The 25,558-nt window shown below is 41.1% G+C and overlaps 1 protein-coding gene across 3 annotated transcripts in view; it reads left to right on the top strand.

The window, feature by feature from the left end:
- SPEN (spen family transcriptional repressor) overlaps window positions 1–25,558 on the top strand; it is a 94,571-nt gene that overhangs the window by 273 nt on the left and 68,740 nt on the right. For all 3 annotated transcript variants that reach the window (XM_038531893.1, XM_038531892.1, XM_038531894.1), the window contains exon 2: window positions 24,467–24,787. In XM_038531893.1, coding sequence (XP_038387821.1) covers window positions 24,467–24,787 — 321 coding nt within the window. The remainder of the gene's footprint in view (window positions 1–24,466; window positions 24,788–25,558) is intronic.

The raw sequence follows: 25,558 nt of genomic DNA, 5'->3' as shown, positions 1-25,558 counted from the left end.
CCGGGCCGGACCCACGGACGGGTGCAGGCGGCGCGCGGCTGGGTGGCCGCCGCTCGGCCCGCGTCGGCGGCTGGGCCTCGCCTCGGCCTCGGCGGAGCGGCCCGGCGGCCGGCGGGGCGGCGGAGGGGTCGCGCCCTGGCGTCCCGGCGTCCCGGCGTCCCCGCGCCCCGGCGCCCCGGCGCGGCCGACTCCGGGCTCCCGCCGCAGCTCCCGCCCGGAGACGTGTGACCTCGAGGCGGGCGAGTGCGACAGGAGCGGTCCTGCCCGGACGCCAGCCTCGGTGGGCGGTGCGGGAGCAGCTCGGAGCCGGGGGCACGCTGCGAGCTTCTGGGCGCCGCTCTCGAGCGGCTGGTGACCCCGGGACGACGGGGAGACGGCGAGCTCGCGGTTTCTCCTTTTGACGTATCTTAAAAGGAGAATTTAGAGGAATGTGTGCGCGTGTGCGTGTGCGTGTGCGTGTGCGCGCGCGGTGGGCTGGCGGGGACGCCGCCTGAAGAGAAGTTGTGCGCCTGTTTGGGCTCTTTGGCCGTCGCGGCCGCCGTCAAGCCCTGTGGGGCCCGCGGGCTTCGGGGGCAGCCCCGCTGCGGGGAGCGCTGCGCGCGAGGGCCTCGGCCGTGCCCCTCCGCGGCCGCCCGGCGAAGCCCCGGGGCCGCCCCTGGAGGAGCGGGGATTCCCGCCCGCCCGCCCGCCCGCCCGGAGTTCTTGGATCGGCGGTCGGGAGGATGCGGGTCTCCTACGAGCGGGACATGGAGCTGCTCTTAAACTCCCCAGAGCGTGTGTCGGCGGCGGGGTGTGGAGAGCAGAGCTTTCGATGCGTCTTCCGCAGCGGCACGTCGGCGCTCGCCCTCTTTGTGGAGCGTCCGCCGCCGTAGCGGAGAGTCCTCGGTGCAGAATGCTGGCCCGCCGCGGGGGACGGGGACCGTCGCCGTCGCCCGTCTCTGATCGTCCTCGAAAAACCACGGTTTCTCCCGGTAGTCGAGACCCCGAAAGGTTTTTAAGCTTGGTTTACTCTAAATTCCTCTTACTCTCTAGTGAGTGAAGGAGATTTTGGAGCGCCCTGGTTAGTGAGTCACCATGGGAAAAATAGCCTGCGTCGCCTGCCCCTGAGCAGCTCGGACGGGGGAATGGAAGCGGAGGCAGCAGAGCTCCACCGTGCCGTTTAAATGGAGGATCATTGATGCTGTCGGTGGTTGCTGCTACTGGGGTATTAAGTCTTCGCCGCTGGAGCGCGCGTCTGCGCGTGTCCGCGTGTGAAAAGGAGCCGGCGATAGTGAGGCCATTCATAACCTGCTAACGCCGTCCTCGGCGGGGCTGGGGGAGGCGCGCTTCCAGGGACTCTCCCGGTGTTTACTACGTTGTGCTGAGAAACCAGGCGAGGCCGGGCGGGGAGCAGAAACTCGCCTCTCCCCCCCCCCCCCCCCGCGATAAAGGGGCCGAGCCCCGGGGCTCGGTCGGGAAGCAGATGGGAACTTTCCCTCCCTGGCGCTGCCCCACCCACAGCCCCGGTGCCCTCAGTGCTTTGGTGGGGAAAGCCATTTAGGTGCAGGTTGTTGGAGTGGCGGAGCCCCGTAGGTGTGCTCGCTCGTAACTCCTGGTGGACTTTTCTCTGTAGGTCTCTCTCTGCCTGGGAAATCCGTCGGTATCGACGTGCAAACACGTGCATTGCAGCATTCGCTTTGCTCCTCAGTGTTCTGGCCAGACGTGTCATTTCGCATTATGCACATTCCAGAGACGTTGCATGCCTGCTGCTGCTGGGAGTTTGGCTCCTCACAAGATGAGGGGTTAGGGAAAGCAAAGAGGAAATCGTCCGAGGGAGTTTGGGGGGAGGTTTTGAAGTGGATGGTGCTGCGGTCCGGCTTGTGTGAATGACTTTCTAAAATGGCGGCCAGGACCCACTTTATGTGGGAATCAGCAGAGCAGATCTCAGAATGCACAGAGGGAGGAGGGGGCGGAGGATGCGAGCTGCCTTCGAAAGCGGAGGTCTGGAGGAACGTTACCGTATTAAAGAGGGCTTAGCGGGCACATTGCTCACTGACTGCGTTTAAAGGGGTATCTCATCTATTGCAGAGCACAAGCAGATGCTACTGATAAAAGAAGATTATCTTAAAACTAAGCCACCAAAGTCCTTTATTTTAAAAGAAATTTAAAATTTCGTTTAAACAAATGCCCTTAGCTCTTTGAAAAGGCTGTGCATTCTTAAGGGTTTAAAGAATGTAAAGGGTTTACAAAGAAAAATCTCCCCTTCACCCCTGACATCGGGATTCCTAGTTCCCATCCCCCACTTCCCACCCGATCCCCAAGACAGGTAATCTCTATTTATGGCTGCTTGTTTATTCGTAGATATGTACAAGAAATTTTTTTTTTTTTTTTTTTTTTTTTTTGCCTTTCCAGCTGTGGAGCTAAATGGACCCTGTTTGGAGGAATTCAAAGCCTTTTATCCCTATTGTCGAAAACGTTTTGTAAAATGTGATTGTTACTGGGAGGAAAATTTGAGTAATTTAAGTGAAAGGGTAAAAAGGTAATTGTACTAGAATGATAGCTCTGGAAGGAAATGTAAGGATACACACTTGTAGTGTTTTCTAGAAATCAGAATGAGATAAACCCTATAATACCTTTTACCAGCTTTTACACTTTTCCCTAGCTAATTACAACATTAACTAATAACTGTTTTACAGGATTAAGTGGTGTATATTGGGAATACATTACTTAAAACGTTTTCAAAATGATTATTCTTGTAACACTGATTAGGCCTTTGTAGTAAGTATTTGGATTTTTTTTTTTTTTAAGATTAAACCAGACAGTTTTGGGAGCAGGGCAGCTTAGAGGTACTTTTGTGTGTGTTGGGGGGGGGGAGGGGTCAAACCCAAACCTTCTTTGTATTATTTACATTTTGATCAGTGTTTTTGGTGGAAAATAGATTGAGGGAAGGATGCTGATTTGGCTTTTTTCTTTCCGTACCAAAGAAAGACCAAATCTATAAAATGTAATCAGAGCATTTTCAAAATTTGACTTTACCTTCTTGAAATAAGAATAACATTTGTTGTGTTACTATTCTTTACAGTTTTTGTATTCCAGTGGAAAAAAAAAATAAATGAGGACTATTTCTGAATCAGATTTTAGTTAACAAAGATCTGTTGCAGGGACTGAATTTGCACAATAGAGAAAGTCCTTTCCTTTGTATGTTAGCTGGGTTGAAGGGGGGAAGGGAGGAGTTACACAACAATTGGTTGCTGTCTTTTAGTTGTAAGAGGGAGAGGTGTGTGCAGAGATGATTCTTTGAATTAGAGTGAGCGAACGAATAGAGCCCTTTAAAGAATATAAAATTCTCTATGTCTTATTTGCCCATTTTGAGTAAATCACGTATTCAGGTTCTTCCCATCCATTCCCAGTTTTGTAGAATATGTTAAAAATCATGCAGAGGTAGAGCAAGGTAGCCGCTTATGTAAAAATGTTGTCAAAGAATGAGACCTATTTGAAAATGTATTTTGGCTTTGCTAATTTTAAATGTCTTATTACAATGGTTTTCTGAGTTTCAATAGCTGGAATACATGTTATATGTTCATGTATTTGGATCTCTTTACTTTGGGGACACAGTAAAAATATAGTGGAAGAATTTCCTTGTCTTCAGTATTCTATAACTAGAGGTATTTTTAGACTTAAAACAAATTTGACTCACTCTAGCCTTACATCATTGCTACATCGTTTCTTTTTTAGAGCCCAGCCTGTTTCTATGTAGAAACAGCTCTGGCTTTGAATGTTACAATTTCGTTAATTATTTTCAGATGGGCTTTTGTACATTTTAAAAATAAAAAAAAAATTATCTTGAGAAATAGCACTAAAAAATTAATACAGAAAGCTTGAAATGTTGTATTTTATTTCCTGAGTAGAATGCCTCTGGCAGATTGGAGGAAAACAGGGCTCGGTGCCAGGACGAATGGTGGTGTTTGACTTGTGGGGGACATGTTTTTCAACTACCTTTCTTGTAGATTCTTGATTGCTCAGGCATTGTATTGTTTGGAATGCTTATGAAGAGATTGCGGGCTTGATTTATGAGACACTTCTAATCCTGTAGAGCACTCATGCTTTGGGAAGATTTATACAGAAGTTATAAAGATAGTGGTAATGGGAAAGTTTTTCCAAATGGTCTTAAGTCTCACTTTCTCCTTACTTTGAAATTTTGCTTAAATTTAAAAAAAAATGTTTGAAACAGCTCGTGAAAACTAATACATGCAATTGGAGATGATATATGTGTGTGTGTGTGTATATATATATATATATACTTTTTTTAAAGATTTTATTTATTTATTCATGAGAGAGAGATGCAGAGACACAGGCAGAGGGAGAAGTAGGCTCCATGCAGGGAGCCCGATGTGAGGCTCGATCCTGGGACCCCAGGATCACACCCTGAGCCAAAGGCAGATGCGCTTAACCGCTGAGCCACCCAGGCGTCCAGATATATTTGTTTTTACTTACAAGAATCTGTGGTGTTGGAGCTGTAGTTAACTAGTCCACAGTATTTAGAGTAAGCATTTTGTGGCCTGCAAATACTTGAGTATGTATATTTATTAAAATTGGGCTCCTGAATTTCCTTATTGGATGCTTTGTAATAAATGTTGTTTACGCTCTTGAAACAGACATATCTTAGCCTGCTGAACAAGGAGACAAAGTAATTTTCTATAGTTAACTTTCTAACCTTGATACTTTATTATTTTTTTTTATTATTTGCCTTAGAGCTACTCAATTTTGAGTGAAGGTAGTATACTCTGTTGTGGAAACCAGTTAGAATGTTTAATCATTTTATTACAAACTGTATAATTTTTGTGTGCTACCTAACTGGTTTTCACTGCATGGAAATCTACTTTGCCATGAAAAGATGTTCTCGGTATAATTTTACAGTATTAGAATATTCAGATTTTTCCCCCTACATGTGTCTGCATCTGCCAACTTGAAAATTGCTTGAACATCTAAAAAGAACCCACAAAAGAATATCTATAAAATCCTCACTTAAGTTTAATGAATTCTTGGCTTTAATTATTTGGGAGTTCATTTTGAATATAGAGATAAATTGAAGTTTAGCATAGAGATTTTTATTGTAGAAGGAGCAGTTCCAGTTCTTAAAGTTAAGGAGTATTTGTGGGAAACTTCAAATGGGAAACACTATTATTTTTCCTATTGCATGTTTTGGTGCTAGGTTTTTAGTCCAGCCTTAACCTCTAGAGTTATGTATATGTCTTTGCGTGTTAAATGCAGAGTTTGGGTAACTTGAGAGTTTTGACAAATGGAATGAAGATTTTCTGATTATAGCTTGTATTGACTTTGATTGTTACACTGTGTGTAAACGTGATAGGAATGTATGTACTTTTTTGTGCAATACATTTATAGTTTTTTGATTCTTAAAATTGGCCGATTTATTTAAACCTTCACTCCATTTTATTCCTTTGATTTGAAAACTAGGACATTTGTACTCTTTTAAAAAACATCTTGTATTTTAGGGGCGCCTGAGTGGCTCAGTCGGTTAGGTGTCAGACTCTTCATTTTGGCTCAGGTCATGATCTCAAGGTCCCGGGATCAAGCCCCTGCGTGCAGCTCCCTGCTCAATGCCGAGTCTGGTTGAGGTACTTTCCCTCTGCTTCTGTCCCTGCTCATGCTTGAGCTATCTAATAAATATCTTTAAAAAATTATATTTTACAAAATGACATTTGGCATACAGTGACTTGTGTCTTTTATAAATCATTAAATTGGTAGGTGGTAATTTTTTTGTCTCAGGCATTTTTAAAAATTATACTAGTACACTGTCTACAGTAAAGGCACTTTTTCCATTTAAGATTCCTTAAAAATCACCTTGTTTTTTTTAAAATTTTCTTTAAGATTTTATTTATTTGAGAGAATGCACGCACATCTGTGTGCATGAGCTGCGGGGGAGGGGCAGAAGAAGAGAGTTGAGGGACGAGGTGAGTGTCCCCGCTGAGCTTGGAGCCCGTGGAATGGCTCATTGCGGGCTGGGTCACAGGATCCCAGGATCCCGGGATCCCAAGATCACAGCAGCAGCCAAAATCAGATGCTTAACACTGAGCCACCCAGGTACCCTGCAGAAGATTCTTTCTGACTTCATTTCCATGTTTGCAAATCATTTATGCTCATCACAACTTGGAAAGTAAAGTAGCTATTAGACATGCTGCTAGATACTTTAGTGTATTAATAAAGATGCATAGATATTACTATTTTATAGTTTAAAAATTCTACTTTGGAGAATTTTGAGTATATACAAAAAAAGAAGAATAGTAGATGAATCCCATGTACTCGGCATTCAGCCCAAACAACCATCAGTTGTGGCCTATCCTGCCTTATGAAGAGAAATGAAGCAAAGGAAGGGATAGAGAGTCATGAGGATGGGGGGAATAAGTACAGCCTCCTTGAAATGATGGTATTTGATACACCAGAATGAAGGCCTGTCCAGACTTAGATCCACTTCTTTCTTAGTGGTGTTATTTTCTTATTTAAAATGTTTTGAAATACAGTTCATGATATGGTACAAAGAATTCCCACATCTCCTTCCTCTAAATTCCTTAGTTGTGGGATGCCTGGGTGGCTCAGTGGTCGAGCATCTACCTTCAGCTCAGGGAATGGTTCCGGGGACTTGGGATCTAGTCCTGCATTGGGCTCTCGACAGGGAGCCTGCCTATGCCTCTCTGCCTCTTTCTGTCTCTCATGAATAAGTAAATAAAATCTCTGGGAAAAAAAAATCCTCAATTGTTACCAGTTTGCACCATTTGCTCCATTACTGTCTCTTGTCTTTTTGTGGCATGCTATCCTGTTACCCTGAAAGTCTCTCTCTAGTACATACTTTACCCAAACAAGGACACTCTTCCGTTGCATTTCATAGTCTTCCCAGTCAGGAAACCAACATTGGCACAGTTATTACTGCCCAGTCCATAGACCCCATTGAAATGATGCCAGCCATCCCAACAATATTCCTTTTTCTTTTTTGATCCATGTATTGCTGTTTATGGTTGCATCTCATCATTCTGGAACAGTCTTACCCTAATTCTCATGTGCCTGATAGTCTTATAAAACCTAGGCCTGGGGATCCCTGCGTGGCTCAGTGGTTTGGTGTCTGCCTTTGGCCCAGGGCGTGATCCTGGAGTCCCAGGATCAAGTCCCATGTCGGGCTCCCTGCATGGAGCCTGCCTCTCCTTCTGCCTGTGTCTTTGGCTCCCTCTCTCTCTCTCTCTCTCTCTCTCATGAATAAAAAATAAAATTAAAAAAACAAAAAAAACAAAAACAAAACCTAGGCCTTTCATTCTGCAGGATGGCCTCCACTTGAGCTTGTCTGGTGTTACCTCATGACCAGATGAGGGCATGCATTCTTGGCAAGAATACCACAGAAACGATTCTGTGCCCATCTCAGAGTAATATATAAGGAGGCAAACAGTGTGGATCCATCCTACCACTGGGGATATTAGTTTAACTTTGCTCACTTGGTTAAGTTAATGTCTTTACTATTTACCCTTTGTATTTGATTTTCATATATGCACATTATCTGTACTTCACATGTTCCAATACATGAGGATTCTTTCTAACTTCTCCATTACATATTTGTAAATTTTTTCGTAGACGATGAGAAACCTGACTGCTGTTACTCTTAGTGTTATTTACTCAACCAGTTCTGTTCTCAGTGTAGCTAATAGACCATTCTGTTGCCTTCCTGCTCCATTCCCCCCCCCCCCCCGCCTCCCCCCCCAACTCTGGGCACATCAGCCCTGCTGCCTCTGTTTCACATCCCCCCTCTCTCAACTAATTTCTTTGGAAACCAACATTTGAGGGTGAGGGTGAGGAACAAGGAAAGAAAGGAAGGTAGGACTTGAAATGACTTGCATGTTTTTGCCCCCGATTTTTTCTTTCCTAGGAGACAATTTGTGGATCAATACATTCATCTCTCTCTGGTTTAAAGCAGATCTAAAGCTACCTGACTCTTAAAATTGTAGTTTTGGTTCTAATTCCACCATTGACTTAGTGACATGAACTTAATCACTAGATCAGTCTGAGCTTTATTATGTGCTGAGTCACGTAGAAGAGGGGAGAGTCACACAGAAGAGAAAGGAGTTTGTTTCTTAGAAAATAATATTAGGAATCATCATTGCTTCATTTATTTATTTGGTTGTCAGTCACTCACTTTCTATGGTATCTAAGCAAAATTTTGCCCATGCCCTACCTTCTCATAAACCTCACTGACCTTAACTTTTTTTTAAAAATTGAGTTATAATTGATACTAAAAACTAATGTTATATAACATAATTTGATACTTGTATATATTTCAATGTCTACTAGATAAGTCTAGTTAATACCTGTCACCATACATAGTTAAATTTTTTTTCGTTTTTTAAATTTATTTTTTAAAATAAAAAGATTTTTTAAAAAGATTTTATTTATTTATTCGTGACACACACACACACACACACACACACACACACACACACAGAGGCAGAGACACAGGCAGAGGGAGAAGCAGGCTCCATGCAGGGAGCCTGATGCGGGACTTGATCCTGGGACCCCAGGATCACACCCTGGCCCAAAGGCAGGTGCTAAACCATTCAGCCACCCAGGGTCCCCAATAAAAATAGATTTATCTATTTATTTATTTATTTATTATTATTTTTCTTAAATTTTTATTTATTTATTTATGATAGTCACAGAGAGAAAGAGAGAGAGAGAGGCAGAGACACAGGCAGAGGGAGAAGCAGGCTCCATGCACTGGGAGCCCGACGTGGGACTCAATCCCGGGTCTCCAGGATCGCGCCCTGGGCCAAAGGCAGGCGCCAAACCGCTGCGCCACCCAGGGATCCCCCCAAAAATAGATTTAAAATAGATTTTACTTACCTGTTTGTGAGAAGGAGAAAGATTGAGAGAGAGAGAGAGAGAGAGAGAGAGAGAGAGAGAGAATGAGCAGGGGGGTGGAGAGTAGAGGGAGAGGGAGAAGCAGACTCCCTGCTGAGCAGGGATCCTGACTCAGGGCTTGATCCCAGGACCCTGGGACCATGACCTGAGCCACAGTCAGACTCTTAACCAACTGAGCCACCTAGGTGCCCCCCCCCTTTTTTTTCCTGTGATGAGGACTTTTTTTTTTTTTAATTTTTTATTTATTTATGATAGTCACACAGAGAGAGAGAGAGAGGCAGAGACACAGGCAGAGGGAGAAACAGGCTCCATGCACCAGGAGCCCGATGTGGGATTCCATCCTGGGTCTCCAGGATCACGCCCTGGGCCAAAGGCAGGCGCTAAACCGCTGCGCCACCCAGGGATCCCAACTTTTTTTTTTTTGAAGATTTTATTTATTTATTTATGGGGGGTGGGGTGGGCAGAGACACAGGCAGAGGGAGAAACAGGCTCCATGCCGGGAGCCTGATGTGGGACTTGATCCCGGGTCTCCAGGATCGTGCCCTGGGCCAGAGGCAGGCGCCAAACCGCTGAGCCACCCAGGGATCCCTGTGATGAGGACTTTTAAGATTTACTTTCTTAGCAACTTTCAAATAAGTAATACAATATTGTTAACTGTAGTTACTATGTGGCATATTATATCCCTGTGACTATTTTATTTTATTTTAAGATTTTCTTTATTCATGAGGGACACAGAGAGGGGCAGAGACCTAGTCAGGGAGAAGCAGGCTCTCTGCAGAAAGCCTGATGTGGGACTCGGGACTCGATCCCAGGATAATGCCCTGAGCAGAAGGCAGATGCTCAACCACTGAGCCACCAAGGCATCTCTTCCTGTGACTATTTTATAACTAGAAGGTTGTACCTTTTGACCTCCTTTCTTTTTTAAAGATTTTTAAAAAACTGTTGAGCCACCCAGGGATCTCCTTGACTCCCCTTTCTTTTACTCATTTCACCCTTCTGCCCCCAGTCTGTTCTCTGTATCTGTGAGCTTGTGAGTTTTCTTGTTTTTAACATGCTATGCAGAAATGAGATCATTTGGTATTTGTCTTTCTCTGATTCATTTAGTATAATGCCCTCAAGGTTCATCCACCTTGTCTCAAATAGCAAGACTTCCTTCTTTTTTATGACTGTTTAGTATTCCATTATGTATATACATACTACATTTTCTTTACCCATTCTTCAGTCCATGAACACTTAGATTGTTTCTGTGTCTTAGCTGTTGTAAATTATGCTGCAGTGAATATGGGGATCCACATATTTTTTTTTCAAGTTAGTGTTTTCATTTTCTCTGGATAAATACCCAGAAGTGAATTGTTGGATCATATGGTAGTTCTATTTTTTTTTTTTAAATGTTTATTTATTTATGATAGTCACAGAGAGAGAGAGAGAGAGAGGCAGAGACATAGGCAGAGGGAGAAGCAGGCTCCATGCACCGGGAGCCCGACGTGGGATTTGATCCCGGGTCTCCAGGATCGCGCCCTGGGCCAAAGGCAGGCGCCAAACCGCTGCGCCACCCAGGGATCCCTGGTAGTTCTATTTTTAATGTTTTGAGGAGCCTCCTATTGTTTTCCAAAGTGGCTGTACTCAACATTTTTTCCCTCTCTTCGGATATACTCTTGGTCCCTTCCAAGGGATTCCTTAATGAGTTAAGACCCTTATTCTTTGGCACAAGCCCTGGAATGTTTGTATTATTTTGAAGTAGATTCTGGACATCTTACTTTTATCCATAAATATTTCAGTATTTATGCCTACAAGGTAAGGATTGTTTAAATAGATATATTCCTATTTCAAATATCCAGCCACTATTAAAGTTTGTAATGGATTGGTTTTTAAAAATTTTTTTTGTGTAGTCAAAAATCTTTTTCTGAACTCAGACTCTATTAAGGGCATACCAATTGTAATTAATTGGTGGTATGTAATTCTTTAAAAATTTGGTTGAAACAACTTAAAGTTGGGGGGCACCTGGGTGGCTCAGTTGGTAGAGCATGAGACTCTTGGCCTTGGGGTTGTGTGTTTAAGCTCCAATAAATTTAAAATTTTTTGAGGTTTAATCTGCATATAGATTACTTAAAGTGTAAAGTTCGTTGAATTTTGAGAGATGTAGGCATCGTCGTAGCTACCACTACGACCCTAGTCAAGATATCACAGTTTTTTGTTTTTATTTAAGATTATTTATTTATTTCATGAGAGAGAGAGAGAGAGAGAGAGAGAAAGGCAGGCAGAGACGGTGGTAGAGGGAGAAACAGGCTCCATGCAGGGAGCCCGATGTGGGCCTTGATCATGCCCTGGGCCGAAGGCAGGCGCTAAACTGCCGAGCCACCCAGGGATCCCCAGTTTATTTACTTCTTTTTTTTTTTTTTTTGCAAGATTTTTTTTTTAAAGTATACCACTTTTTTTTTTTTTTTTAAGATTTTATTTATTCTTTCATGAAAGAGAGACAGAGAGAGGCAGAGACACAGGCAGAGGGAGAAGCAGGCTCCATGCTGGGAGCCTGATGTGGGACTCGATCCCGGGACTCCAGGATCACGCCCTGGGCCAAAAGCAGGCGCCAAACCACTGAGCCACCCAGGGATCCCCCAGTTTATTTACTTCTTGATGAATATTTTGCCTGTTGAAGTCTTTTAATATATAGGTTTTAATCTTACTCTCTCTTTACAACTTAATTTGTTGCAAACCAGGTTGATTATTCTATAGTTTCTGACTGTGTGAATTTTGCTGATTACATTCTTGTCCATGGGGTGCCTGGGTGGCTCAGTCAGTTTGACTTTTGGCTCAGGTTCTGAGCCTTGGGGTTATGGGATCCAGCCCCTAGTTGGGCTCTGCGTGGTGTGGGGCCTGCTTGGGATTCTCTCTCTCCCCCTGCCCCACCCCCCCTCAAAAAGAAAACAAACCAACAAAAACACTTTTTGAGGTATATGTTAATATCTCACCCTTTGTTCTCTGATTTTTTTTTTTAAGATTTTATTTATTTATTCACGAGAGACACAGAGATTGAGAGGCAGAGACAGAGGCAGAAGGAGAAGCAGGTTTCTCGCAGGGAGCCCGATGTGGGACTTGATCCAGGGACTCCAGGATCACGCCCTGAGTGGAAGGCTGGCACTAAACCGCTGAGCCACGCAGGGATCCCGGTATTTGTAAAGTTTTAAATAGTTTTAAGTTATGTTGCAGTTGATTTTTTAAAAAATAGTGTATATGTAAAGTGTATAAGGATATACTCTAGTTTTTCTCATCACTCACATCTATTTTTCTCGTAAAGTAACCCTGTCCACAGTGGTTTTTGACATAGATCATCCTTTCAGCATATATTTGCTTTGTTATTCTAAAAGTAGATGTATAAAAGGAACTTATCATCACAGTTTAGGGTCTCACGGAGTTACGATATTTGATTTTCCTTGTGTTGATCATATTGAAAATTTTGTTGTAACAGTGTCTTTCTGTTTTTTTTTCTGAATGTTTTGTAATTTCTAAAATATTTTTTGTTTGTAGAAGAAACTTTTTATTTCTAGAGATTATAACTAATCAGATTAAAATGTGGACTGGGAAAGTTTGCGTATTTAATAAAATGATTGACATACAGGCTATGACTTTTTTTTTTTTAATTTTATTTATTTATTCATGAGAGACAGAGACATAGGCAGAGGGCTATGCAGGCTCCTTGCAGGGAGCCTGATCTGGGACTTGATCCCAGGACCCCTGGATCAGGACCTGAGCTGAAGGCAGATGCTCAACCACTGAGCCACGCAGGTGTCCCAGCTAATGACTTTTTTTAAGATTCTGTTTATTTTTTTATTTTAAAGAGAGCAAGCATGAACAGGGGGAGGAGCAGAGGGACAATCAGACTCCGTGATAAGCATGGAGCCCCACACAGGACTTGATCCTGTGACCCTGAGATCAGGACCTGAGCTGAAATTAAGAGTCACAGGCTTAATTGACTAAGCCACCCAGGTGCCCTGTGACTCATTTTTTATATGGATTGGGTTAATTCCTTGCCATGGTTCTTTATTGGGAAGCAAAAGTTTAAAAAAAACATTGGAATTAAATAAATCCAAAGACCTTTTAAGATTGAGGAGTGATAAAGAACTTATTTCCCAAATCTAGGAGTAGAAGTAGTCTTCAAAGATTTTACAAAGATACTCATAGTGGAGTAAAGAATATGGGATTTATGTAATTACAAAAAGGTGGGGCCGGGGTGCCTGAGTGGCTCAGTGGTTGAATGTTTACCTTTGGCTCAGGATATGATCCCGGTCCTGGAATCGAGTCCCACATCAGGCTCCCTGCGAGGAGCCTGCTTCACCCTCTGCCTGTGTCTCTGCTTCTCTCTGTGTATCTCTCATGAATAAATAAAATCTTTAGGAAAAAAAAAAGTGGGGTCATGTTTTTGTCTTCTGTTTTATTTTAGCAACTATATTATATGAAATAAGGATAAAAGTCACTGGTCAAGTGAAGTGTTAGAAGTATTCAAAAGTTTCCCAGAATCAATGTTTAACTTATTGTTTTACCAAGAAGCAAATTATAAGGTTATTTTTTTTTTAAAGATTTTATTTATTTATTCATAGACACAGAGAGAGAGAGAGGCAGAGACACAGGCAGAGGGAGAAGCAGGCTCCACGCAGGGAGCCCGATGTGGGACTCGATCCTGGGTCTCCAGGATCACACCCCAGGCTGCAGGCAGTGCCAAACCGCTGCGCCACCGGGGCTGCCCGCAAGTTATAAGGTTAAAAGTGACTTTCTTCTCAGCAATTGTAATAGTCCTGGTTAGCTAAGTAAGAAGCATGTTTTCAAATGTATTCATGCTAGCTACTCTTGATGTGGATTTTTGCTATTTTTTGTTCTCTTGGCTTCTGCTTCTTCAGCTTTGTTCTCTCTAGTCTTCCCTTTTGTTGATCAGCTTGCTTTGCTCCTTTTTTCTTCATCTGCTTAATTTACTGTTATTATGAAATCATTAATTATGATCATTTGCATTCTATTTAGTTATACTTGAACTTTTCCCAGAAAAGTAGTGTGTAAATCAGACACATTTATGAGGTTATTCATGAAGTATTGTGAGCACAAAAGTCCAGATTTTAACTTAGTGGTCATCATGTTCCTGTATTGTGTTTTGGTTCATGTAGGATAGACTCGTCTCTCCTGTGCTCTAGAGAGAAGTACTTCATGAAGTATTTCTAAGATTGGCTAAAAGATCCACTCTTCCTATTTGATCTCACCAGTAGGATCTAAAGATTATAGAATGTTAGGAATTTTTTTCTCCCCCTAATTGAATAATCTGTCAGAGGTTTATGTATCAGTTGAGCAGTTTTATCCTTTTATTAAAAATTGACTTAAAATAATTTTTTAAAGTAAACTCAGTGACCAACGTGGGGCTTGAACTCAGGATCCTGAGATCAAGAGTCATGCTCTACTGACTGAGCCAGCCAGGCATATCCAAAATTAATTTTACTTAGTAAATAGGTTCTCACTAGATTGGTGTAAAATAATGCATATGTGTATATGTGTATTTTTTCACTGAGGTAATGATACCTGTAATAGTTCTGAAGAATTTGTCATTCAAGGCTTTGCTGAAAACATTGCTTTTCTCAAGAGTTAGTCATCAAATTTTCACGTACAGGATTCTAGGCACTCACCATGGATTCAGTAAACAGATGAGTATAGTTTTGTTGGTTGAATTAAGCTTGTCGTTGGTCTTTCAAGTTTTCTTAAATCCTCTGAATTAGAACCAGTAAATAGTTTTTCATATGAAAAAAGTAATCTATTATGTTCATAGCAGCCTTATTCACAATAGCCAAAAGTTAGAAGAAGCCATAATGTTGATGATCCATGAATGGATAAACAGAATAAACAGATATTAAATTTGTGATAAATAGAATACATACAATGGAATATTACTCAGCCTTAGAAGGAAGGAAATTCTGACTCATGATACAACATCGACAAACCTTGAAGAAATTATGCTGAGTGAGGGAATTTTACATTTATGTGGATTCCTCATGTGTACGCCTATTAAATTTGATTTTCTTCTGTTTTATTTATTTTTTATTTTTTATTTTTTTATTTTTTTTTTCTTTTTAAAAAAAAATATGGTGGGGTACCTGGTGGCTCATTTGGTTAAGTGTCTGAATCTTTTTTTTTTTTTAAGGTTTTATTTATTTATTTATGAGAGACAGAGAGAGAGAGAGAGAGAGAGAGAGGCAGAGACACAGGCAGAAGGAGAAGCAGGCTCCATGCAGGGAGCCCGATGTGGGACTCAATCCTGGGTCTCCAGGATCAGGCCCTGGGCTGAAGGCAGGCGCTAAACCGCTAAGCCACCCAGGCTGTCCAAGTGTCTGACTCTTGATTTCAGTTCAGGTCTTGATCTCAGGGTCTTGGGTTCAAGCCCTGCATTGGGCTCCACACTGAGTGAGGAGTCTATTTTATTTTATTTTATTTTTTTTAAATTTTTATTTATTTATGATAGTCACAGAGAGAGAGAGAGAGAGGCAGAGACACAGGCAGAGGGAGAAGCAGGCTCCATGCACCGGGAGCCTGACGTGGGATTCGATCCCAGGTCTCCAGGATCCCGCCCCGGGCCAAAGGCAGGCGCGGAAACCAACTGGCGCCACCCAGGGATCCCAGGCTCTATTTTATTTATTTTATTTAGTTAGGAGGGGATTTTATTTAGGGGATTTGATTTAGGAGGGATTTAGGGAGGGATTTTAAGGGAGGGAGGGAGGGGAGGGAGGGAGGGAGAGGGAGGGGATTTTAATTTTATTTTATTTTATTTTATTTTTTATTTTATTTTATTTTTTATTTTTCATTTTATTTTATTTTATTTTATTTTATTTTTATTTTATTGTTTTATTTTATTTTATTTTATTTTCTTTTATTTGCTTTTATTTTATTTATTTATTTTATTTATTTTATTTATCTTTATTTATTTTATTTTTGTATTTATTTATTTTATTTTATTTCTTTTATTTTTATATTTTATTTATTATTTAATTTAATTTAATTTAATTTAATTTAATTTAATTTAATTTTTTTTCCAGGAGTCTATTTTAAAAGCAAAAACTAACTATATAGATAAAATTTTATGAGGTGAAATAAATCCCAAAAGGTCAAGTATTATATTATTCTAGTTACAGGAACTACCTGGAGCAGTCAAATTCATATAGACAGAAAGTGGAATGGTGGTTTTTCTTTACAGTTATAAGCAGTGTTGCAGTAAGCAGTCTTGTATAGTTTGCAGACACCTGCAATTACACATGCATGATCAATCTTTGTGAATGGAATTTCTAGGGATGTGTACTTAGTTCTTAATCAGTACTATGAAATTGTCTTACTAAGAGGTTTTCTGACTTACATTCCTACAGTGTTATGAAAGTGCCTATTATTTAGACTAGTACCTAGGTATTATGAAAATTTAGGGTTTTGTATTATGTTACCTTTTTCAAACTTTTTATTTTCAAAATTTTGAGTGAAATTAAGCAGGTTTTTTGAGTGTATTTCTTTTTACTATCTGTATGTACACATTTTATTTATTTTTAATTTTTTTTCAAAAGATTTTATTTATTTGAGAGAGAGCAAGAGAAAGAGCACAAGCGGGGGGGGGGGGGGGGAAGGGGATGGGGAGACGGAGAGGGAGAAGCAGACTTCCTGCTGAGCAGGGAGGATGTGAGAATCATGTGGGACTCGCTGCCAGGACCCTGGGATTATGATCTGGGCTGAAGTCAGACTTTTAACCAACTGAACCACTCAGGTGCCCCTAAGATTTTATTTTTAAGTAATCTCTGTACCCAAGGTTGGGCCTGACCTACACCCCTGAGATCAAGAGTCACATGCTCCATCAACTGAGCTAACTAGTGCCCCCTGTGTGTACATACATATTTTTTATATTTATTTACTTAAGATTTTTTTTTTTTTACTTAAGATTTTTTTTTAAAGATTTTATTTATTCATGAGAAACACACACACGGAGAGAGAGAGAGAGAGGCAGAGACACAGGCAGAGGGAGAAGCAGGCTCCATGCAGGGAGCCTGACGTGGGACTCGATCCTGGGTCTCCAGGATCATGTCCTGGACCGAAGGCGGCACTAAACCGCTGAGCCACCCAGCCTGCCCTAGAAAAGATTTTTAAAAAATATTTTTTATATGTTTATTCATGAGACACACCCAGAGAGAGAGAGAAGGAGAGAGAGAGAGGTGCCGAGACAGTAGGCAGAGGGAGAAGCAGGCTCCCCACGGAGCGCCCAATGTGGGACTCAGTCCCAGGACCCGGGATCACGCCCTAAGCCAAAGGCATATGCTCACCTACTGAGCCACCCAGGAGTCCTGAAAAGATTTTCTTTATTTGAGAGAGCAAGAACACAAGTGGGAGGAGCAGCAGAGGAAGAGGGAGAAGCAGACTCCCCACTGAGCAGGGAGCCTAATGCGGGACTGGATACCAGAACCTTGAGATCCTGATCTGAGCCAAAGTCAGCCACTTAACTGACTGAGCCACCTAGGTGCCTCAGTATATGCATATTTCAAAAGAACTTCATATTCAGGTATTTTGCCTGTTTTTTTTTTGGGGGGGGGGCTTGTCTTCCCTGATTTGTCAGAACTGTTTTATATTTAGGGAAACATTTATTTGTCATGTATTACAAGTATTTTTGCCCAATTATCTTTTGGCTATATTTTGCTATTCAAGGAACTGTAATATTTATTTGGTTTCTGTGTGTGTTTTGTCTTTTGTTTTTTGTTTTTTGTTTTTTTTCTTTCCTGGAGACCATACAAAGCTGTTCAAATTATAGCTATTGAATTTGTGGAAGCATTCTAGAGTAATGCATTTAAAAAGTCACATTGCACTTAGTAGGTACATGTATACATGTACATTCCAGAAGGCAACAAATAGAATTTATGTGGTCTTTTTCTTTATGATATAGAGATTTTATCTCATGTGCTGTCTTTCCTAGACCCAAGATTATATAACAAATTATTACTATTACTATTATTTGGCAGAGAGATAATGCAAATTGCCACACTATTACAAATCATTCTTCCTGTCATCTTTTTCCACTCTTCTCCCTGTCTCTCCAAGTAGAGAAACATCTCTCAGAGTACTAGCTTTTTCTGCAGTGATACTAGGGCTGTGGGGTGACTGTCTTTTGCTGGCTTTAGGGATTCTTTGTCTTTTGCTATCTTTATTATTTGTACTTAGGCAAAAGATAGCAAGATTAAAAGGAGGGGCAGCCTCTTGAGAGGCGTGGCTCAGCGGTTTAGCGCGCCTTCGGCCTGGGGTGTGATCCTGGAGACTAGGGATTGAGTCCCACGTTGGGCTCCCTGCATGGGGCCTACTTCTCCTTCTGCCTGTGTCTCTGCCTCTCTCTCCCCCCCCTCCCCGTGTCTCCATGAATAAATAAATTTTTTTTTAAAGGACTATATTGATTTAAAAATAGAGAGAGTGACAAAATATGAGAGACTCCCAACTCTGGGAAACGAACAAGGGGTAGTGGAAGGGGAGGTGGGTGGGGATAGGATGACTGGGTGACGGGCACTGAGGGAGCACTTGATGGGATGAGCACTGGGTGTTCTATGTTGGCAAATTGAACTCCAATTAAAAAATATATATAAAATAAAAAAGCTCTATTATTTATTTATTTATTTATTTATTTAATTTTATTTTTTTATTTATTTTTTATTTTTTTAATTCATGAGAGACACAGAGAGAGGGAGGCAGAGATATAGGAGGAGGGAGAAGCAGGCCCCATCCTAGGACTCCAGGATCATGCCCTGGGCCAAAGGCAGCTGCTCAACTGCTGAGCCACCCAGGGGCTTCAAAATTTTTTATTTTAAGTAAGCTCCACACCTAGTGTGAGGCTCGAACTTACGACCCTGAGATTAAGAGTCGCGTGCTGTACTGACTGAACCAGCAGCCAGACACCCCTATTTTGGATAATTTTTAAATTGACTCTTAAAAACTTAGAAGAGGGGCACTTGGGTGGCCCAGTGGTTGAGTGTTTGGCTTTGGCTTGGGTCATGATCCCGGGGTCCTGGGATCGAGTTCCGCATTGGGCTCCCTATTGGGAGCCAGTTTCTACCTCTGCCTATGTCTCTGCCTCTGTGTCTCTCATGAATAAATAAAATCTTTACAAACAACAACAACAAAACACAAAAAGCTCAGAAGAATACAGTGTATGTTGAACAATTTAATATTTTTAAATGTTGAACCTTTTTGACCAAACAGAAACTTGTATTGTTTTTTGACCGTTTTTGAAGACAGACCTATTAAATAGTTACGTACTGCAGCTTGTAGCAAACACAGTTTCTTTCTTTTTAACCTAATTTCTTTATGGTCTCATTTATTTTTTTTTTTAAAGATTTTTATTTATTCGTGAGCCCAACTGCTGAGCCACCCAGGTGTCCCTATTATTATTATTATTTTAAAAGATTTTATTTATTTATTCATAGAGACACACACAGAGAGTGAGAGAGAGGCAGGCAGAGACACAGGCAGAGGGAGAAGCAGGCTCCATACAAGGAGCCTGACGTGGGACCTGATCCCGGGTCCCCAGGATCACACCCTGGGCTGAAGGCAGTGCTAAACCACTGAGCCACCCAGGCCGCCCTTATTTTATTTTATTTTTTTTTAATTTGGGTTTTTCTAGCCTTCTCAGTATAGGGTTTTTCTAGCCTTCTCAGTATAGCCTTCTCAGTATAGAGTAATGTAGTTAGAATACCTGATTGAGTTCTCCTTTGTTGAACTGGAAGATAAACTTGCATCTTGTTTTCAAAGTGTGCTCCCCTTAAATAAAAATGATAGAGATGGTGAGCCCACGCTTTGGAGGAAGAAGCATGATTTACTTCATTCTCTATTTGTAATCTATACATTGATTGTTTGGTCCCTCTTTCAGTATTGTAATTAACTCTTTGTTTTTCAGTACATGAGCTTAAAAAATTTGCTTCCCTGTATTCTATGGCTAACTTTTTTTTTTTTTTTTTTAAAGATTTTATTTATTTATTCATGGGAGTCACAGAGAGAGAGGGGCAGAGACACAGGCAGAGGGAGAAGCAGGCTCCTCGCAGGGAGCCTGATGCGGAACTTGATCCCGAATCCCAGGATCACGACCTGAACTGAAGGCAGGCGCCCAACCGCTGAGCCACCCAGGTGTCCCTTTATTATTATTTTTTAAAGATTTTATTTATCTACGAGAGATAGAGAGATGCTGAGACACAGGCAGAGGGTGAAGCAGGCTCCTCGCAGGGAGCCGGCTGTGGAACTCAATCCCAGGACCCTGGGATCATGCCCTGAGCCACAGGCAGAGGCTCAAGCCACCCAGACATCTCTTTTTAATTTATTTGAGATAAAGAGAGCACAAATGGAAACAAGCACGGGAAGGGGCAGAGGGAGAGAATCTCAAGTCTCCTTGCTGATGGGTAGAGCCGAAATCATGATCTGAGACGAAATCAAGAGTCAGATGCTTAACTGACTGAGCCATTCTGGTGGCCCCCCATCCCTTTTTTAATAGAAAAACCTATGTGACTATTTAAGATTTTATTTATTCATAAGAGACACACAGAGAGAGGCAGAGACCCAGGCAGAGGGGGAAGCAGGCTCCAGGCAGGGAGCCCGATGTGGGACTCCATCCTGGACCTCGGGACCATGCCCTGAGTCAAAGGCAGAGGCTCAACTGCTGAGCCACCCAGGCATCCTGCAACCTTCCATTTAGTGATAAAGTTTGTGAGTGTGGTAAATATGTGTAATATAACATTTATTTTAACTACTCTTAGGTTTATGATTCAGTGGCATCAAGTACATTCAATGATATATGTAACCATCACTACTATTTCTAGAATTTTTTCATCCCATACAGAAATTCTGTACCCATTAAGCAGTAACCCATTTCCCTCTTCTCCCTGCTCCTCATAACCTCTGTTCTACTTTCTATCACTATGAATTCAGCTGTTCTAGGTAACTCCTATAAGTGGAATCATAGGGGCACCTAGAGGGCTCAGTGTCAGTTAAGTGTCTGCCCTGGGCTCAGGTCATGATCTCAGGGTCCTGGGTTTGAGCCCTGCATTGGGCTCCCTACTCAGCAGGGAGTCTGCTTCTCCCTCTTCCTCTGCTCCTTTTCCCCCTTCACTCCCTACTTGTACTCTCTGTTCTCTCTTAAATAAATAAATAAATAAATAAATAAATACATACATACATACATACATACTCTTTAAAAATGTAATCATAAAAAAACATAATCATAAGCTAATTGTCCATTTGTGTCTGGCTTATTTCATTTAATATGATGTCTTAGATTTTTATCCATGTTGTAGCATGTATCAGGACTTCCTTTTTTTTTATGTCTTAATATACCATTCCATTGTATGTATATTTCACATTTTGTTTAATCATTCCTTGGGTTTCTATCTTTAGGCTATTGTGAATAATGCTGCGGTGAACATTGGTGTACACGTATCTATTTGAGCCCCAGTTTTCACTTCTTAAGGAGTGATATTGCTGGGTCATATGGTAATTCTATGCTTTAACTTCTTGAGAAAATGCCAAACTTTTCTACAGTGGCTGCATGATTTTACAGTTCCCCAAGCTTGTACTAGATTTCAAATTTTTCTGCATTCTTGTCAACACTAGTTCTTTTCTTCCTTTTTCTTTCCCCCTTAAATAGCCTGGTGGGTATGAAGTGGTATCTCATTGTGGTTTTGATTTGTATTTCCCAAATGACTACTAATTTTGAGCATATGCTTGTTTATCTGCCACCTGTGTATCTTCTTTGTTGAAGTGTTTTGGCTATTAAAAAAATGGGTTGAATTATAAGATTTCTATATTCTAGATACAAGTCCTTTGTCAGATACACTGGATGATATTGTTCAATGTTTGTACGGAAAGAAAAGAACTATTCCAATTTCTAACAAGTGTTTTTCTTTTCTTTTTTTTTCAAAGATTTCATTTATTTATTTATTTATTTATTTATTTATTTATTTATTTATTTATTTATTTGAGAGAGTGTGAGAGAGAACGCCCAAGCAAGGCCGAAGGGCAGAGGGAAAAGCAGACTCCTGTTGAGCAGGGAGTCTGTTGCAGGACCTGATCCCAGGATTCTGGGATCCTGACCTAAGCCTGAGGCAGATGCTTAACCAACTGAGCCACCCAGGGTGCCCCTCTAACAAATTTTTTTCCAAATTAAGAAGATCCATTCAGGGCAACCCCGGTGGCCCAACGGTTTGGCGTCACCTTCGGCCCAGGGTGTGATCCTGGAGACCTGGGATCCAGTCCCACGTCAGGCTCCCTGTATGGAGCCTGCTTCTCTCCCTCTCCCTCTGCCTGTGTCTCTGCCTCTCTCTCTCTGTCTGTCATGAATAAATAAATAAAATCTTAAAAAAAAAAAAGATCTATTCATTACTTTAGTAACAAGTAATGTTGTTATTTCTAGTTCAGTTGCCTGATGAAACTAAATTTTAGGATTATGTTTCCCTTGTAAGAGGTAATAACTTAAATCATACTGGAGGATGTAAAGAGAAAAGTTCTGCTTTCTGATAATGTCAGCTTCAGGAGAAGTGTAAAATTATGATTTGGGGTTGTCAGCAAATAAGAATGCTATATTTAAAAGTGCTGTGCCTGCCTTTCTAAAATGCCAGATTACAAGTACATAAAGTATAGTTAACTCCTAATGAAATTTGTAGAATTTTCATGACTTAAAAAATTCCAAATCATTATATTTCTCACATGTATCTTCCAAATACAAAAGGTGCCCTAAAATTTTTCTTTTGCAGACATAGTAAGCATTTTTCTTCGTTTGGAATAAAAGTGGGACCATATGTTCTGTCAAAAGATATGTTCAAATTTATTAATTTATATGAAAAACAATCTTAAATATATCTAAATTATAAATTTTAGTAGTTGTAACCTCCTGAAAAATTTATTTATTTATTTATTTATTTTTTTCTGAAAAATTTAAATAGCAGAAAACTGCATTAAAAAATTAGACTATCACTTCAGGGGCACCTGGGTGCCCAGTTGGTTAAGTGTCTGACTTCTGACTTGGCTCAGGTCGTGATTTCAGGGTCCTGGGATGGAGCCACAGCCCCATGGCAGGCTTGCACTCGAGGGAGTCTCCTCCCTCTGCCCCTCCCCTGGCTCTGCTTTCTCTCTCAAGTAAATAAATAAAATCTTAAAAATAAGATTGTCACTTCAAACGGATACACAAAATAATTGGATTTATTTTACCTTCAAGTCAGGAGTGTGGGATCATCTCATTTTTTCAGTAGGATCATGTTTACTAATGAGTTAAACTCTGTAAACTAGCTTGTTTTAGTTACAATTTTTACTTTAATAGACACTAAATATTTATTTTTATTTACTTATTTTTGACACTAAAGATTTCTTTTTTTTTTTTTTTTAAATATTTATTTTATTTATTTATGATAGTCACAGAGAGAGAGAGGCACAGAGACACAGGCAGAGGGAGAAGCAGGCTCCATGCACCGGGAGCCCAATGTGGGATTCGATCCCGGATCTCCAGGATCGTGCCCTGGGCCAAAGGCAGGCACCAAACCGCTGCGCCACCCAGGGATCCCGACACTAAAGATTTCTAAGTAACATTGAACAATCTTAGGTTTAGTATCCTGTTTTAGAATGTAATAATTTCGGGACACCTGGATGGCTCAGGGGTTGAGTGTCTGTCTTCGGTCAGGGAGTGGTCCCAGGGTCCCAGGATTGAGTCCCATATCAAGCTCCTTGCATGGAGCCTGCTTCTCCTGTCTATACCTCTCACTCTGCATCTCTCATAAATAAGTAAATAAAATCTTTAAATATATATAATAATTTCTAAGATTTCTGATTCATTTCAGCTAAGTGTTCTTAAAAGGTAATTTAGTAAATATTTAAGAAATGAGAGCAATAAAATGGTTAAAATCTTTGTAAATTTTTGGGGCCCTGACTGACTTAGTCAGTAGAACATGTGACTCTCTCAGGGCTTATGAGGTCAAGCCTCGCATTGGGTGTAGAGTTTATTAAAAAAAAAAAAAAAGAAAAAAGAAAAAAAAGTAAATTTTTGCCCCATGAAAGAAAAATGTGAGGGTAAAAGCCATTTTAAGTGTCATTTTGCCAGGCACCTGGGTGGTTCAGTGGTTGAGCACCTGCCTTTGGCTCAGATCTTGATCCCTGGGTCCTGAGATTGAGTCCTGGATAAGGGAGCCTGCTTCTCCCTCTCCCTATGTCTCTGCCTCTCTTTCTGTATCTCTCATGAATAAATAAAATCTTAAAAAAAAAAAAAAGTCTGGATGCCTGGGTGACTCAGCGGTTGAGTGCTTGCCTTTGGCCCAGGATGTGATCCTAGAGTCCCAAGATGGAGTCCCACATCGGGCTCCTTGCATGGAGCCTGCTTTTCTCTCTGCCTGTGTCTCTGCCTCTCTCCCTCTCTGTGTCTCTTATGAATAAATAATTTTTTTTTAAAAAGTCACTTTGGAACTCCTCCCACATACATAGATTATGTAAAGTGTCTAAGAAACAAATTTTCAAAAACTGGATAATAATTGTTATGCGATAATAATGTTTGTTTTATTTTTTCCAGATATGGACGTGTGGAAAGTGTCAAAATTCTCCCCAAGCGGGGATCTGAAGGAGGAGTGGCTGCTTTTGTGGATTTTGTGGACATCAAAAGTGCACAGAAAGCTCACAACTCAGTCAACAAAATGGGAGATAGAGACCTACGCACGGATTATAATGAACCAGGCACCATTCCGAGTGCTGCTCGGGGATTGGATGATACAGTTTCCATAGCATCTCGTAGTAGAGAGGTTTCTGGGTTCAGAGGAGGTGGTGGAGGGCCTGCTTATGGCCCCCCCCCATCACTTCATGCACGAGAAGGACGTTATGAGCGGAGACTTGATGGGTAAGTTCCAAGGTTTCTGTAGGCAGGTATTTTGTATTTGATATGGTGAGAAACAGAAACTCATATTTAGGGGCCCCAGATGGATTTAAAGTTTTGGGCATTCTCAATGTTTCCTATTTTGGGTTGGAAACGGAAGTGATTTCTATCCCAGTGGCTGGTATCTTGTGGAATCGTAGAGGATATTTCCTGCAGCTGGTTGGATATCTACTCCTGAGATGTAAAATGGTGGAAGATATTGTATGGCAGTATCATTTTTGGAGTTACCTGTCTTCTAGAATTAATTATTCCTTCTCTTGGATAATGTGAAGGCCTTCCTTGGATATATCTCTGCTATCTGATGGAGCTATTTGGCTACAGATTTTGTGGTTGTACTATATGGAATATTTCTGGAATATAGCCTACAGATTCTTTTAGAAGTGATATCTGCTTCTCAATTTTCACTACATGAAGCATACAAATTGGATTGTCACAAAAAACCTAGCAGACCATAATGATTCAACCGCTTGGATTCTACAAACAATACTTTAATCTGGAAATCTGTTCTTGGATGAAGAAGAGTGAAGGCAATGTTTGATTTTTTCCATTTTGGATCTACACAGTTTCCATGTTGGAATTATACTCCTTGATGGAATGGGGGAAAATTGAGATGATGAATGTTTCTAAATCCTGGAATATAGCCATTCTTTTCTAATTGCTGGAATGTATGGGATGTCATGCAGTCAAGATTCCATTAGCCCAGGGGAAGAGGATTACTATTTTGTTTCTTAAGCA

This window comes from Canis lupus, chromosome 2 (genome assembly GCF_011100685.1).
Source record: "Canis lupus familiaris isolate Mischka breed German Shepherd chromosome 2, alternate assembly UU_Cfam_GSD_1.0, whole genome shotgun sequence".
Taxonomy (NCBI): domain Eukaryota; kingdom Metazoa; phylum Chordata; class Mammalia; order Carnivora; family Canidae; genus Canis; species Canis lupus.
The sequence above is the reverse complement of the archived record's forward strand: the minus strand, read 5'-3'. Positions and strand labels throughout refer to the sequence as shown.